Source organism: Prunus mume, linkage group LG2 (assembly GCF_029339155.1).
Source record: "Prunus mume cultivar Tortuosa linkage group LG2, ASM2933915v1, whole genome shotgun sequence".
NCBI lineage: Eukaryota > Viridiplantae > Streptophyta > Magnoliopsida > Rosales > Rosaceae > Prunus > Prunus mume.
Genome location: NC_142699.1, coordinates 32,192,887 through 32,210,326, shown reverse-complemented (window position 1 = coordinate 32,210,326; position 17,440 = coordinate 32,192,887). Strand labels below are relative to the sequence as shown.

Sequence of the window (17,440 nt, the reverse complement as noted above, 5' to 3'; positions counted from 1 at the left end):
AACGAATGAATGTTCATATATATAAATATATATATATATACACACATAATAATCATATATAATATAATAGTAATAAAATATATATATATATTATATATATAACCAACATTTAGTTGTACTAGGGAAACAATCCAACCAGGGGATTGTTTGACTAGTCTATATGGCAGAGCCATTCCTCAATTCACCATGTGACTAGGAAACGAGCCGTCCAACTGGGGGGCTAACTCTCACCAGACGCATACAGCGAGATACTCAAAGCTTGTACGCTTGAAAACCAGTCATACACGCACACTACCCCAAATCCAGGGTCTACAGCAACATCCCATCAAGGATGTCCCGAGTTCCGACAATTCCAAGTATCTCAAGTATCAATAACCAAGTTCCAAATCTGGGGAGGTATATAGGGTAGTACTTTAAGCACTCCAAACAGATATTTCAATACTCAACCCTTTCCACAAACTCATTTCAAATATATCAAAACCCAAAATGCCAATACTTCATAAAAATATCAATTTCCACCATTGAAGAAATAATATATCCATATATACCAATAAACATTATGCATAAATTTTCTCATCATAAAACCATGCACATTAATTAAAAACAAAGTCCACTCACAAGTAGTCCCACACTACTTGACCTTGAGAGGGTCCCATCATAAAACCATGCACATTAATAAACATTATGCTTGGTCGGAGTACGTATTTTAGAATACGAACACGCGATTAACATCAAGCGCTTCGAAACAAAATTTTGAATTAAAAACCTAGTTTCTCGGGTTTCTAGTGAGTGTACGCGGAAAGAGACGTTCTAAGGTCCAACTACCCAAATCGGACGATAGAAAAGCCTCGGGAGACATTCGGTCAACTGGGCGGTCAAACTTCTCAAATCAGGTCAACCAGGGCCCACGGGACCCACAACCTCTGTTTTTCAATCCGGGAGTTCCTAAAGGTTTTACAAGGTCTAAGATGCACGTCCTGCAAGTTTGGTCCGAAACGGACGGTTAGATCGCTTACAATTGCACGATCGGACAGTTCTCGTAAAACGTAAACTTTAAGTTATTGAATCGGAACATCCGGGGCTCCGATTCACAATCCGCAAATTCCTACACGATCCTAGGAAGGTCTAAAGCAACATACTTCAATTTGGAAATGATCCAACGGTTAGCACCTATCGAACTAGGATAACGCACAATATGCGAAAATCGGTTCGATAGTCAAACGACCTCCGAATCGAGATCTGCGAAATCCTACACGCTCGTGACATTCTAAGGATCTCATCAGGACATTTAGCAGCTCCACCACCCTTGCCCACGCACCGCCACACGCTCCGGCAATGCATGGGTGTGCAGCGTAATTTCCGGCGACGGAAAATCTCCACACCAACGCTCACCCTTCCTACCCTAGCTTCTTCTCGACGAGTGGAGCATTCTTTTCAACTACGGCCAAGCCCAAATCGGACGAGAACTGGCCGGAATTTCAAATTGAAAATTGGCCAAAACCTAGCTTCTCAAACCGGATTCTAAACAGCCAATTGAACAAGTCTATGCAACAGCCAGCTAGAACACGTAAAAAGAGAGAAACCCCACCAATTTTACTTGAAATGGCCGGCAGAGACGGCGGCGCAAAGTCGAATTTGTAAGATTCGAACCATCGATCAGCTGCGCGGTTCTCGAGCTTTCCGGTCGGGATTTGGGTGGTTCAGGATCGGACTTCACTACGATTCGAACGGACCGGTCTCGAAGGTCGGGGTGGTTGGATGTGGTGGCGGGTGGTTTTCGGGTGAACAGTGGCGGGAGAGAGTTCGCGAGAGAGAGAGAAGACTCACGGGGGAGAGAGAGAGAGAGAGAGAGAGAGAGAAGGTGAGGTGAAATTGATATCTGATTTTTACCAATACCCTTTTCGAATTATTTACGGTTTTGCCACCGAAAATAATTTGATCGCCAAAACTTTGGTATAACTCCGATTCAAGCCTACCGCCTGTCTACAAATTCATCTCAGAGCCACCTACGCAACCAAACCACCCGTGGCCCAAAAATCCTTCGAATAAGGAAATGACCAAATTACCCTCACCTTAAGGGCAATTCCGTAAATTCACTTAATTAAATTAAAATAGGGAATGATTTGGAGTCGGGGTGTTACACCGATTCCTTGAGCCCAAATATATGGGTAAGCATGAGAGAAAACCCAATAGTCCATCACTTTAGGAAGCTGGCCCATTCCCTTAGTAAACTAACCCATCACCCTAGGAAGGCCCAAATGACCAAGAAAATATCTGAAAGTCTTCAGCACATGACTGGAGACAAAACCATGGCAAAAGCCAAAAGCCACTCATGTCTGCAAGCTACTAGGAATCTCCAGCACATGGCCAAAGACAAATCCCAACACAAGCCATCAAAAAACGAAAAGATACTTGAGCAAAACACCCTTCAAACCAGCGGTCTTACCCATTTCTTTCTCCCACTAGCTCTTGCCATGAAAAAGGGAAGGAAAAAAGGTGAGGAGGTAGCCAAAAATGGGAGTTCATTATTGAAGCAATTGCGGGAAAGCCTTAGAGTCCCAAAAATCTTGTCTTTGTGTGTTTGGATATAAGAAGATTTCATAAAATAGGATGAGTCAAAGGGAGAGAAGAAAAATGAAAGGGGAGACCTAGCAAAATTGGAGAGAACCAACTAGGGTTTTCTTGGGAAGAATGAGCTTCCAGTGCCTATAAAAGGGAGGCACCTTCTTCCTACGAAAACAACTCACAAAAAGGCAAGCAACCTCATCCAGAAAAATCAAGCATCACCTCTCATCCTTGGAACCCTTCAAATTCAAGCCATATTCCTTCATCTCTTCTTGTTTTCTCTTCTGGTAAGCCATTCCAAAGTCTGACCAAGCTTTTGTCAAGCTGCCGGAAAATTGCTCAAACCACCCACTTCTCTTCTCTCTCTCTCTCTCTCTCTCTCTCTCTCTCTCTCTCTCTCTCTCTCTCTCTCTCTCTCTCTCTATGAATCCCATTAAAATCCCTTCCCCCTTGCTTTAAACCTCTGTTTCTCATAGTAAATCACAGCTCTTTCTCTATCTCATGCTAAACTCATGAATGCTCAGCTTTCATGCCAAGAATTTATCTGTAAGCGACTGTTGGTTTCATTAGTGAAGAAGACCAATGTGTTTCCTAAGGCTTAGCTACCCTTTCGAAACACTCTTGGGGTCTGATCCTTGAACTCAGATTCAAGGGGCAATTTCATACATTTGGCTCTTTACAGCAGCTGCCGGAATGAAAAAACCTCTACAATAAGTTCTGAGAAATCAATAGTTACCAATGTATTGAAAATCCTTACCTTTTTTCTGTTTTCTTTGCACCCTTAACAAGTTAGATTATTGTTCTTATTTTATGTTAAATTCTTTAAACTTTGTACTCATTTGGGATTCCTTCAATAAGAAGCAATTGTACTAAGACCAAAAAAAAAATGGTGTGATGCCGCATAGGGCTTAGGCTAGGTTTGGGCTGGGCTTTTAGTGCTTAGGCTAGGTTTGGGTTGGGCTTTTAGGGCTTATGCATTTTTTTCATACTAAGCTGTGTTAGGCATGAGTTTCATTACTTCAGCTAAATCCAACCCACACGGGCTGGATTATTTGAGCTTGACCAAACTGGGCTGGGCTAGGCCTTACCAATGAATTTTTTTATATAAAGCGAAAGGCGGAGAATAGTGAAACATTCAAAATACCAGAAAATGTCCATTGATTAATGCAAACATTAAGAATTGAAATTATTAATTAAATGAGGATAATGTGGTAAATTCACACTTTTTCATATTAAAAGAAAAATCAGATAATGGGTCCTATTTTTATGGAACACAACTACCCATTATCTTTTTTAATTCTAAAATAAATTTTTTAATTTTAAAAAAGGCCTCTTGCAGATGCAGAATCTGGATGTTGGTTGTATGCATCACTTGCCACATAATACAGTATGCAAATGTGATACAAAAATGTGGTCTTTTTAGCATTATACTCACAACATACCTTTTTTTAAATTTAAACACAAGAAAAAAATTCTAACCATTATCTAGCCGACAACCCAAAAATCAGGTTGGGTGGAATTGGCATATTTAACCAACTTTGTATTCAATTGTGTTTTTAATGAATTTTAAAGAAGTTTAAATATATAAGGATATTATATGGCTACAGATCCTTCGTCCATGTTTTTGTCTATCCCTCCCTATTCATGCCTTAATTTTTTGGCACCTGACATCCCACTTAACCTCACTTTAACTCTGTTATTTGTGCAAAGGACCCATTAGAGCCAAAATGCACAGTTTCTTAGATGTTAAAGTTTGTCACGTTAAATCCTCACTATTGGTGACTAAATTCCAAAGAAATTATGACCTGAAAAGCTGGAAGGTACAAAAGTTTGGCTTGAAGGACTCCTCACCTCTCTTGTGCACATTCTTTGCAAGGATGGACTCCCCTGTCCTTACCATGCTTAATTTGGCTTTTGGCTGGTCTTGAATCATTTTAACATCCTTGTGGTTGGATTGTCTATCCTGACATTTCTTTCTTGATCAGTTTAAATGTATTGTTTGCTTTATTTTGACTCTCCATGCATTGTCTATTCCTTGCAAGGTTAGCTTTATTATCTCTATATGGGCCTTTTGCTTTGGGGCTTCTTATGCTTTGAATACAGGATCTTTTCGACCACACACACACAAAAAAAACAAAAAAAAAAAAAAAAAAAAAGCTGGAAAGTAAAGTCAGGCTTGCTTTAGTTAAAAGTCACGGCTATTTATTGCAAATCGCTGGATTTTTTTTCTACTGCCATGATATTTGGATATTTATGATACCAACTTTGGAAGAATCTAGGAATTATTGATCACTTCAGTTCAGTGTTTTGCAAAAGGAACGATCAAGAGGCATTCCAAAACATTGATGAGCAGATGACAAAAAATGATCAATGCATTATCTAACAAAACTTTGCCACTTGTGCATTAATGAGGGATTAGTACAAAAATTGGAAATATCTAGTATTATTCAATCATCACATTTTCTCCTATAAATACAAGAATGTCTAGACTGGAAAGAAAACACCCAACCAACCAACCAATCAGGCGAACAAAAACTCAACAATCAATCCCAATTGATCAAAATAAATCAGAGATCACACGATCTTGCAATTACCAAAAGCAAGCAAGCAATCTTCTTTAAGGAGCAATCCAACTCAAGAAGAAGTCCAGAACACCAAGAAAACTCAAGATTTCCCTCGCAATCCAAATAAGGTAAATCAGACAAAATTCAAAAGAGATTAATTTCTCTTACACATTTGGTTCAGCAAATTAAATAGATCAAGAAGAAGTCAAGTATTTCATCATTTGAAAACCTCAACAAAACTTTCAAGTATTTCATCATTTGAAAACCTCAACAAAACTTTTCAAAGACATCTCAGTGTCTTAAAATTGTCTAGATAGCATCTAGATAACTCAAAATCAACCAAAATAGGTATTCACCTGCAGTTCTGCTCAACTTGCCAGTCTCCACATGGCTCAACCTGTTTATAGCTCTGCCAATCTCAACATTGGTATCGATTTTCAGCTAATCTCTATTCAGCTGAAGGTGCTAACGAGCAATTCTAGTGCAGAAACATCCAGTCCTGCCAAACAAAATTAAAAGTTTCTTTTTTTTCTTTTTTTTGGTCATTCGCTAGGGATGAGGAAAGGAGTATTATCACGACATTGAGATTGATCTGTTGCAACTCCTTGACCTTAACCCTACAAGGAAAATGTCATATTGGAAGTCTATTTTTTCGATGGAGTATTTGGAAATCTCTTTAAATCAATTTCCACACGCTTTCCTTCGCTTGCAATTAGATAAGTTCTCCAAAATTACGATGTATCATCATATTGGTTTTGTAAGATAGGCAGGAGTCATTTTTGTATGTTGTTCTATGTGGAAATATTTTATTTTTAATTTAAAAAAGCACTGCAGTAAGTTGAAGATCCCATCAACCAGAATAACACATGTAATCAAAATGTAAAACTTTGTCCTAGGCCAAAACTCAGACATTACAATTTATGCTTTGTAGAACTGTTTTATGAGCTGCTAAGTTTGCTTCAAATTGTACAGATCTGCTTGTTTTAACTATTAAAAAATATTTTTCTTTTAAAGCTAAGAGACTTAATTATGTTAATTATGGTGGTCGTCGACTCGATGCAAAGGTTATTATGTTAAACAAATGTTGGAATCATTTATCTCCATTTAAAAAAAATATTGTTGGAATTTTGCTATCAACAATTGATTAAATAAAAGCATTATCAAAAGGTTTTTCATACTTAGTGGCATGAAAGAGCCTAAGGTCAATCTAGGTAAAAAAAACCTTAGGTTCAATGCACTATGGTGTTAAACCCTATTTGGCACTTATTGTGAGCTATGAACTAGCTTGGTTTATAATTTAATGGCTGTCGCTATTATTATTTCAAATATGAACAAATGTTGGAATCATATTGAATTTTGCTATCAACAATTGATTAACATCAAAAGGTGAGGCACAAAGCACTACTTGTGAAAGTAAATGGCTGTCGTATTATTATTTCAAATATGAACGACAAAGTGAGAAACTACTTGGCAAAATGAGCCTATACATATTCTTTCTGTACTAATTTTCAATTTTTGGGCCCTGCTTCACCTGTACATTCCTTTGGCTTTTGAAAAACTTCCTTAATGAGTTGCTCAAGTCATTGCTTTACATAAAAAAAATATGTTTTGTTCAAACATGTAACTTCACAAAGGCCAAGCAGTTTTCGCTTCCGATACAGAGGGCCCCCAGAGACAGAAATGAAGCAATTGAGCCAGAGGACCATCCTACTGCCACCAGTTTGACACAAAGAACCTACGCCAAGGCTTCAGCCATTAGGGAACGATGAGATAGCTGCTGCTCATAAAGTTCACGGAAAATGCGGTACTTGGCATCATGGAACTTCTTCACCTTAGGGTCTTTGGATGGATGGATGACCTGCCACATGCAGAAAATATATATATATATATATATATATATATTTATAGAAAATGTATAAAGTCCACGTCGAAAAAATAATAATAATAATATACGAATGATTGGTGATAGGGTAACCACCATTGGCACCTCCAAGACCAGTTCAATCTTTGTGATTCAAAAACTCACTACTTTTAGTTAATTATTTTTCCAATATAAAACCTTATACTAAACCCTGGCAAACATTCCTAAATGATGAACTAATCTAGGGGTTTTTGTACCCTGTGTATCAAAACCTTGGATATTTCAGAAGAAAAAACGAAAAGGAAAGAAAAAGAACCACATTTAGCCCTATGCCTCAGAGTAGGCACGGAAACAACTAGATGCAAGCTCTGCCTTGGAAAATGTTGCGAGGTTTCAATTCAGACCTAATATTGTCCCGCAGTGAAAAAACTCTCTCTATAAATTAATAAAATGATTTCAAAAAACCATTATTAGTACCTGACCCGCTGCATTTAGGGCCTTCATTGCCTCATGCAGACTACAATATTTCCTTGCAGCAACAGCACCAAGAATGGCAGCACCCAAGAGCACAGGCTCACTTTCTCGTGGAAGAATTATAGGGCAACCTGAATGCATCACAGACGGTAGGTCCAAGGTTTATGTACATGATTAAACAAAGGCTTTGACTTGTGTATTAAAAGGATAATTATTATCATTAAGTTTCATTTGGCCAAACCACATCCACGGTAGATACATCAACCATATATTCATATGTTTTTCCGTAAAATCTTTAGCATACAGAGCCAGTTCAAATAAAAGAGAAGCATGATACAATAAATCTTAAAATGATGATAATAAAAGTTCATTCTGAAGAAAAAGGTTTTTTTTATAAAAGAACAATGTAAAGACAAATAAAAAGCGTGTTACAAACATAAAGGAGGGGCAGCTGATGTGTATGTTAGAGAGAGAGAGAGAGAACCGATTATATCTGCATGTTCTTGAATGAATAGCGCATTCTTAACAAGGCCTCCACATGCTAGTATTGTGTCAATCTGCAAAGGAAGAAACAGATACTCAAAAAAGGTTACAGGTTTTAGGTTATTTCAGAGTTCCATGACAACTCTTTTAAATTTGTAGCCTCCACTCCATTACACTTTGAGAAGTTCTATCGTTTCCCTTTCTCTAGTAACATTTGCATGGCTCCTTTCTGTTTTTGAGTTTGGTACCATGGCAGGTTGACGTCCAAACTGGTACAGCACAAATCAAGAGAGAGCCTACTGGAAGCTAAGGTATCACCAACCACACTTTATTCTCGATAGACACCAAAACCACATCACTTCTAGAGTTTTATTAGCGCAATTGATGTCTACTTTCATATTACCAAGCATACCGGTTACAAATAGTCATAGGCATGTGATCCCTTTCTCCAAGGCAGCTCTCTAAAGCATTGAGGCCATTTCAGGTACTCCGTTTGAAATATATTCTAATAACTTTCTCTTTTATACGACAACCTATAAATATTACATGTCATAAATAAAAAGTTCAAAGTCAAAATTATATAAATCATATCCTTCATTATATGATTAATTACAATTTTAAAAAACAAATTAAGGGAAAATTGGATGCTTTTGTAAAATAAGAGTAACATTAGTTATGGAAGTAACATACACTATGGGTTCAAGACGAGTTAAAGTGATACTTCTGAATGAGGGGGAGACTGTAAATACATTAAAGAATATTATAAGTTTAATAAGAAAAGCCCTTTTCTGAACTTATCTATTTTAAAGTGATGTATACAAAATAAGAGAATTGAGAAGCATGCATTCTTACTTCGTGACCATGGGCATTGCAGTGCTCTACAATGTGACGCGTACCATATGCAATACCTTGTACCGTGGCAAGGTATTGAAGAGCCAACTGCTTCTCACTTGTATCAAGTGTTAGGCCACACAACATACCTTTTGCTTTTGGGTCTGCAATTGGCGACCTGGGCCATCACAAACATAGCAGCTTAACTTTCAGCAGAGATGTGTCACACTACGAAAAATGAAATCAAGATTTCAATGTATAGAGATATACCTGTTCCCGTGAAAATCAGGAAGAACATGCATATCTTCAGTCAAAGAAGCAAGGAATGGACGCTTCAGATCAAGCATCATTGTTTCCAATATCTTGTTCAGAAGTTCAAACAAAGAAATACCTAGGGAGAGACAGAGACAGTAGCTTAATTTTCCCACGAATGGCATTCAACTCATTTATAGCAGCTATTAGCATAAAAAAGTTGAGCAATGGATCTCACGTTGAGAAGCAGCACGATTTGCAAGATGAGGTGAAGCGACATGGTTTTCTACTATGTAATCCAATAATGCACCAGTAGCACTCTGGCCACCTTCTGTGAGCCAATATTCGGGTACCATAGCTGAAAATGTTGAAGAGAAAAAGAGTAATTAAAGTGTGCCATTTACAATGACACAACAACTGAAAAATTATCCCCATAAGGATAGAAGGTTTTGGGTGTTAAAAAATGTAGCAATCACATGATAAAATTGATATTAAACTCACACAGAAAAAGATCTATAAATTTCCATACCTGACCAGTATGGACCCCAGACCCCTGGAATAAAAAGCTTGTTCTGTGATATGGCCATATGGCAAGTAGAAGTTCCACAGACTAACACCATACGACGGCATAGAGCTTCCTTATCAGACTCTGAACATATAGCAGTTATTTAGAAGAATGCATCACCTTTAGGCAAAGAAACTAAATTAGAACAACTAAAAGGAAAACAAATAGGCCTTGTCAACCTTTAGGCTCAGAATCGGACAAAGGCACACTTTCCATTACCCCAACACCACCGGCATGAGCATCAATTAGGGACGTTCCAACAGGAATCCCTGCTACAAGACCTAATTCCTGAAATTCAAATTACTTCAAATATTAAAAAACTAACCACAGAATAGCTGTCAAAAAATTATCATGGTGAATCGCCCTCCAAAGCCCACCAAAAATGGGATGTGCTCATATTCTAGCAACTAAAATTGTATGCTTAGTTAATGGACCTCAAGGGAGCGCCACTTGAAATCAATGTGAAATCTTCAGTACAAAATATCTTGCCTTCGCAGCAGTTGATGTGAGACCAGAACCCAGAGGATGGCCAGGGAAGGCTACACTTCGTCCTGTTTTCATCTCAAGTTACTAACTGAAGCCAATAGTCCCAAATGGTAGCACAAGAAATTAAATACTCAAATTGACTTGTATGTTTAAGCAGACTAAAACTATTTTCAGATAAAGACTTAGTTGAGTAGATATACACATATAGAGAACTTAGGTCTACAAGCATTTACCTATCTTAGCATGATGCCCATCTACAAGATCACTCAATCCAATCTCCTCCCAGAAATCATCATCCCATCCACAAGCTTCCATATCTCGAGAATCTTTCTCATTGTTTTGATGCATGTGTGCATGACCAAGATATGTCCACTTGCAGACTGTGGTACACAGACTCCGTGTATCATCTCCTGTGGCCCTAAAGTTGTGCAAAAATATAAGATTTATCAATAAATTCACGTCAAACTTGATTAGCACCACCTGGAGTTTTGAAAAGGTTCACATATCAAATGACTGGCTGGCAGATCTAAGTACCTGTATGATAACCAATCACTCAAGTCCATCCACCTGAAGACCATTGACCAAGAGTCGGGCAGATTTTCTTTCACCCATAGAAGCTGCAAAAGATATTCTTAATTTGACAGAAAAAAGAACCCATAGAAAAAATAAATAAATAATTTAGTACAATAGTTCATGTGCAAAAGGAAATAAAATAAACTAGTATGTTCACTACTAATCTGTAAAGGTACGTCTATAACTCTATAGCCCTCCTATATAGATTTTTTATACACGTGAATATGATTGAGACACCTATGACGTAAGATAGTGGCAGTGAAAGTGGAATATGGTTAAAAGAAATAACTCATTAAGGACTCGTATAACTGTGTAACACAGAATACCATGCTATGACCAGACTAGCTGTGTAAGTACCTTTGGAGGCTGCATCTCAGGGGAAAGAGCTCCACCACAGTACTGCAATACAGTTGAGTTACGTGAATTGATCCTTTCAGCTTGTTCTACAGCTCTATGGTCCATCCATACTATTATGTTCCTTCTTGAATCGCCACTCCAAGAAACCGTAACAGGAGAGCCTTCGGCGTCCACTGCAACTGCAAAGGAAAACCATCTGGTCCTGATTAATGATTGTACATAGTTTCCGTCTTTTCTATAGTGCATAACATATAATAAGCACTTAAGCAGCTTAAGTAACCGAACATCATGTTAAAACATAAGGAGAAAGTTACCCACCAAGCGAACAAGTAGCCGCAAACCCCATACCCTTCACTTCTTCCTTGGAAACTTCTGCGAGGGAGCACGCTGCTTTCACAGCTGCACTTATCGCATGCCAAATATCTGTAGAAGATTGCTAATTCGGGGAGGAAATAAAAAGTTAGAAGCAATCATTTTCCTTTCCCTGACACTTGCAATGCCCTCTACATATACTAGCTATAGAGAAATCACCATTATGTGTCTATTTAGTTTCCAATATACCATGTAGTGATCAAATTCACCTCTTTTCAAGCCTTACCTCAACGCAATCACCATCTTTCCAAATCTGTATCGGGCTGCTCGAAGAACCCAGAAGCTTCCCATTTTCATCAAACAGCCCTGCATCCATCACCAATTTAGATTCAGGACTTCACACAACCCAACGAAAACTACTGCCGAAGCAAAATTCGCGGCTAAATCGATACAATTATAGTTGTCAAAAGCTTCTTCCTATCTGATATAACTTCAATTAAATATGCCATTGCCAACAACAAATATATTCGAATTTCTTATTTTCTGCGTTAGACAAAATGGAGGGAGAGAGGGGACCTGCGCGGGCGCTGCCGGTGCCGACGTCGATGCCGAGGAAGACGGAGCGGGCGGTGACTGGGACGGCGGAGGTGCTCATCTCGAGAGAGACTGAACGAGGTCGATAAGGATGTTGAGATTTTTGCTGTGAATGTTGCTGGCCAAGTAGTGGTGCTGAATCTGACCAGCCTCTTCTTTTACCGGACATTTTTTTTTCTTCCTTTTCTTCTCTCTTTCGCTTTCTCTGTTTTTTAATTTTGTTTCAGTTTCAGATTTTTGATAATATGATGATCATTAATGGACTAATCACTCTCCCTTTTTTTGTTTTTTTTTAACTTCTATTTTATATCCCTTTTTATATTTTTGCATCTCTTCTATTCTTGTGGTGGGATTAAAAAAAAATAGAAAAATAGCTCAAAATACCACCCATTTTATAATTTTTTGTAAAAATACCACTCATTTTCAAAAAATTTAAAACTACCACCTATAAATACATCTTTATTGTCAAGTGATTGCACCTAGGCCTGGGCACATATCGATTCGGAACAATAGAAGGCTCTTTCGTTAACCAAACCAAAGACTTCGGTAGACCATTTTCTCTTCCGTTAACCAAATCAAAGACTTCGGCAGAGTTCAAATCGGTTAACCTAATATTCAGTTCAGATTGGTTCGATATGCCTGTAATACCGTAATAAAACATACTAATAAAAATACAATTTATAATACTCTCACATAACATAAGTTCTTGAACAAATACACAAAATTATCCTTGTAAAATATAAAATTCCAATAGTCTAATTCATCCAAGTATGAAATCAAATAACTTAGTCACTATATCATTCAATATATACTCAAGATGTAATGGGAGCCACTTGTGTTTGTTGTTTGAACATTTGAGTGTTATTTTTACTGAATTCTCTACATTTATGTAAATGATTTTGACATTTGTTCCACGTGGGGTTCTTTAGTTTTTCATGCTAAATCCAACCATATAAAGAAAATAAAATTTGGATCAACGGTTGGAAAGTTACAGATAAAAAAGGGGACAAAGGTCGAAACTGGAAAACATAGGAAATTCATAAATTCATCTCTGACCAAAAAGTGCTACAGTACCCAAGTGATAAAGAAGTGATAAAGCAGTGATAGAATGGTGATAAAGAAGTGATACAACAGTGATAAAGGAGTGATACAAAGTGCTGATTGTATTTATCTTTAGTTTCTTGTTTTGTAGTTAAAATAATAGAATAAGTATAAATATCAGATCGGTACGTGTTTCCGTCAGGTTAGAAATATTGTTCCGTTAATCAAACCAAACATCTCGGTAAGGATTGGATCAGAATAATTAAAATTAAAAAATAATTATTTAACCAAACCAAACCAAACCGTGAGTACGGTACGATCGGTACGCGGATAATTCGGATGAGATGCCCACCCCTCATTGCACCCATATCACTTTTTCAAAAATTGGGTTATCTCTCAACTCTCTTGGCTCTGTCTCTCTTCAGCCCGTCTCTTTCTATCGCTCAGCTCTTTTGCGCAGCTCTCTCCCTCGTATAACTCTCTCTCTCGACGCAGTCATCTTCCTCCTCACCATCCAAACTTAACTCCACGGTTCATATCCGCGACGTACTGTTCATCTTCCTTTTTCTTAGAAATTTGGGGTTTTTGTGAATTTGGTTTATGGTGTATGGATTTGTATGAAATTGGTTTATGGATTTCTTTGAAATTGGTTTAGGGTGATGGTCCGTGGAACTATTAAGCCTTTTGAGTCACCCCCTTCGTATTTGCACATCTTTTTTGAGGTTACCCATTTTCCATTGTAGCAAACCAGAATAACAATTGTCTCCATTTCTGACCATGACAAAATAATATTTTATTACCACAGTACAACCACAATAACCAGTCAATAAGCAGACAATACAATAGCAATATAAACACAATATAACCAAAATATAATAGCAATATAACAACAACATAACAACAATACGACAGTAAAATAATAGAAACACAATAGCATCCACTACATCAAATGGAAAATCCCAAGTTTAAAGATTCATATATCCAGATCAATCTAAATGCAATTGGTAAAAACCCAAATGGATGAGCATGAAGATTCAAAAAACCTAACCGAAAGCAATTAAACCCAAAACCAATTTAACAGAAACCCAAGCAATCAAAACAAAACCAATTTCACATAATTCCACAGATATTAAGAAAATAATCATCAACCCTACCTTTCGAGGCGGCGATCCAGTAGAGCTTTAAGGTTGCAAGTAACTATTCAAAAGACATACCTAAAATATGGGGTCGAGTGAGGAATTCGTGATTCGAGCAGAGAACGAGACAGAGCTGCGTGAGAGAGAGAGTGAGAGAGTGACAGAGCTACACTAGAGAGAGATAGCAAAGAGAGCTACGCTAGAGATAGAGAGAGAGAGAGAGAGAGAAAGAGAGAAAGAGAAAGAGAGAGAGAGAGAGAGAGAGAGAGCAAAGAGAGACAGAGAATTGCGCTAGAAAGAGAGAGAGCAAAAAGAGAGACAGAGAGTTGCGCTAGAGAGAGAGAGAGAGAGAGAGAGAGAGAGAGAGAGACAAAGAGACAGACAGAGAAAGAAAAGAGGGCTGAGCAAGCTAAGAGAGAACCAAATTTCTAAATATGTGATTTTGGTGCAATCAGTCTGCAATAAAGATGTATTTATAGGTGATAGTTTTAAAATTTTTGGGGAGGGGTGGTATTTTCACAAAAAATTATAAAATGAGTGGTATTTTGAGCTATTTCCCCAAAAAAAATACAATAATATTTGTTTTTAATGAATGACAAATAAAAAATTAAATAAATAAAAGGTCAAATTAGAAGAGAAAAAAAAATTGGTCAGAGTCAAATTAGAATTTTAGTCCATATAATTAGGGCTGGTTTTCCCTTTGATCCTAGTATGCTTGTAGTTATCCCATTAAAAAGTTGTGTGAGCTTGTTGGGAACACATCTTTCTTTTTCTTGTTTATTTTTTAGGTAAAAAGTTAATTTTGGTTCTTATGATTTATCACTTTTACCATTAAGGTCCATTTGGTTTCAATTTGATTATTTTTGCTATTATGATTTTCAATTTAAGCAATTCAAGGACAATCTCCAATTTAACTTCCCCTCCCCTCCCATATCTATATCACCCCTACCAACCCCACCACCCAAGCCGCTATGTCATTCACCATATCCCTAACATCCCTTTTTTCCCTTTTCATAATGTCAAATCCATGAAAGCAATAGGTGCCTTGGCTAAACGAATGAGCATGACAAGAAACTCATAATGCCCATACCTTGACCTAAATGTTGTCTTAGGGATATCCTCATCCTTCACTCGCAATTAGTGATAACCTTATCTCAAATCAATCTTAGAAAACACAGTTGCCTCTCTAAGTCGATCAAACAAATCATCAATCCTTGGCAATGGATACTTATTCTTAATTGTCACCTTGTTAAGTTATCGATAATCCACACATAACCGAAGTGTATCATCCTTCTTCTTGACAAATAAAATAAGTGCACCTCAAACCTTGCTTAACTAATTTCTCAACATGAATCTTCAACTCTTTTAGTTTAGTTGGTGCCTTTGATATAGGTGATGTACCTGGAATCACATCAATACCAAACTCCATTACCCTCATTAGAGGTAACCCCAGAATATCTTAGAATACATCTACATATTCACATACCTTTGAGACTTCCAGAATCACAAACCTATTGACAGGACCCGCCCAATTTCCCAGAACCAAGACGAATCCTGTGGAAACTCCGGCATCACACCGATGTCGGGCCCACTCACTAAACTATAACCTCTTTTTTCCAAAAAGGAGCAAGGGCACGAGACTTTCTACCAAAAATTCAGCAAAGTCTCCCCTATAAATTGAACATTCCCCACATTTCAACCTGTACAAAATTCACATTTTAATATCTCAACCGGCAGCACGCACCAGATAATTTTATGCAATTCAAACAATCGGCCTCTGGCCTTCAAATACTTCAAAACAAACTACCAACACATTCCTTAAGCCAAAACATATTCGAAAGTACTTAAGTAAGCCAAAAGTAATTTATATCATTTAACTTTCCCAAACATTTAGCACACGAGGCTCCAACCTCCTAACACGACTGCATCACACTTTCACCCAAATTTTGGGACCAACGACAAGGTCCGAACCAATCTCAACAAAGTACCTAACTAAATCTAATCCGCAGCTACACCTAGGCGTTATCTCAGGCTGCCTACGTACCCGACCATGTATGGGGTCTGTCAATACATCGGCTACTCCTAAGACACATGTGACCTCAACACAATCACATATCTCCCCTCATACGTCGGGACGCACCGTCCCACGTATGGGGTCCACAACATGCCGGCTACTCCTACGACATGTGTGACCTCAACACAATATCACATCTCTCCCCATACCCCAGATATACCAACGCCACGCATGGGGTCTGTCAACACGCCAGCTAATCCAACGACACGTGTGACCTTAACACAATCTCATGACGGTACTTACACAGTGTAATCAATATCCAGGGAGGTACATATAGTAGTACGTATAGCACCTCAAACTGACATTCTAAACTCTTTTAATACCTTTAAATATACGCATAAATATATATAATTATATAATCCTCTATTTCATAAACCTCAACCCTAGTAGAGCATCCGATAATCCCTCAATTTAAATAATATACTAATATTCTAATCCCACATAGCCAACATACAATCAAGACCCGTCACTACGGTCATTTTAATCTTCCTAGGAAGGTAACACTACCTAGGAAGTCTCACGGTCAATCCCGGGGTCAAACTACCCACCCTTGGTCAAACAGGCCCGCGGGGCCCACGACCTCCAAATTCCGATCTAAAAGTTCCTATAGGTTCTACAGGATCTAGGACACATGTCCTGCAAGTTTGGTCCAGATCGAACGGTCGGATCGCTCATGATCGGACGGTCACTAAAACCCTAAACCTAGGGTTGGCATTTTCGGAGTATCCGGGACTCTGTTTTATGATCCGTCGAATCCTACACGATCCTAGGAATGTCTAGATTAACATATTAACAATTCAGGACCATCCAATGGTCCAAACCTAGCGAACCAGGATAACGTGCAATATGCGATATCCGTCGGCACTCTAACGGTATCCAAATTGAGATATGCAAAATCCTATGCGCTCGTGGAGACCAGGAGATCATTTTAGAACCCAAAGCCGGTCCATTTTCCTAGCCAACAGGCTGCCACACGCGCCGGCAGCCCTTGGGTGCCTTGAGTAATTTCCGCGGCCAAAAAACTCCAAATCGCCGGCCAAGCTTCCTATCTTAGGTGTAAAACCTCATTTTGTTATGGGACATACCCTGCAAAATGACCGGAAGTGGCCGGAATCGGAGGCCGAAAATCGAAAAAACTTTCATCGCTTAATCGATCTCCAAAGCGAGAAATCTCCAAATCTAACACAACATGCAGCAAGAACAGCTCGAAGGTTCAAGATCCATACTTGGATCGTCGGAAATGGTGGCCGGACGACGACGAACGAAACCGCA

At 38.3% G+C, this 17,440-nt stretch overlaps 1 protein-coding gene across 3 annotated transcripts; it reads right to left on the bottom strand.

Annotated features, from left to right (window-relative positions):
* Nucleotides 1-6,534: 6,534 nt before the first annotated feature.
* LOC103323442 (FGGY family of carbohydrate kinase) lies at nt 6,535-12,190 on the bottom strand. Of its 3 annotated transcripts, XM_008225438.2 has the most exons (15): nt 11,900-12,185; nt 11,610-11,689; nt 11,330-11,447; nt 11,012-11,190; nt 10,616-10,698; nt 10,315-10,499; nt 10,085-10,146; nt 9,775-9,883; nt 9,560-9,679; nt 9,269-9,388; nt 9,049-9,169; nt 8,800-8,956; nt 7,949-8,021; nt 7,468-7,595; nt 6,535-6,987 (listed from the first exon to the last, which is right to left on the bottom strand). In XM_008225438.2, exons 1-15 carry the CDS (start codon nt 12,084-12,086, stop codon nt 6,865-6,867), a joined length of 1,845 nt encoding a protein of 614 aa, XP_008223660.2. In that variant the 5' UTR covers nt 12,087-12,185; the 3' UTR covers nt 6,535-6,864. The 3 variants fall into 3 exon arrangements, with proteins under 3 accessions (XP_008223660.2, XP_088901717.1, XP_008223661.2); XM_089045591.1 differs by lacking the exon at nt 11,900-12,185 and having other exon boundaries at nt 11,330-11,434; XM_008225439.3 differs by lacking the exons at nt 6,535-6,987; nt 7,468-7,595 and adding an exon at nt 8,638-8,686 and having other exon boundaries at nt 7,950-8,021; nt 11,900-12,190.
* Between the last annotated feature and the right edge of the window lie 5,250 nt (nt 12,191-17,440).

Coding starts and splice junctions, on each gene's coding strand:
- LOC103323442 (XM_008225438.2), bottom strand. CDS start 12,086: ATGTCCGGTAAAAGAAGAGGCTGGTCAGATTCAGCACCACTACTTGGC. Junction 10,147..10,314: donor TGGGCATCATGCTAAGATAG/GTAAATGCTTGT, acceptor AGATGAAAACAG/GACGAAGTGTAGCCTTCCCT. Junction 8,957..9,048: donor CCTGATTTTCACGGGAACAG/GTATATCTCTAT, acceptor GTGATGGCCCAG/GTCGCCAATTGCAGACCCAA.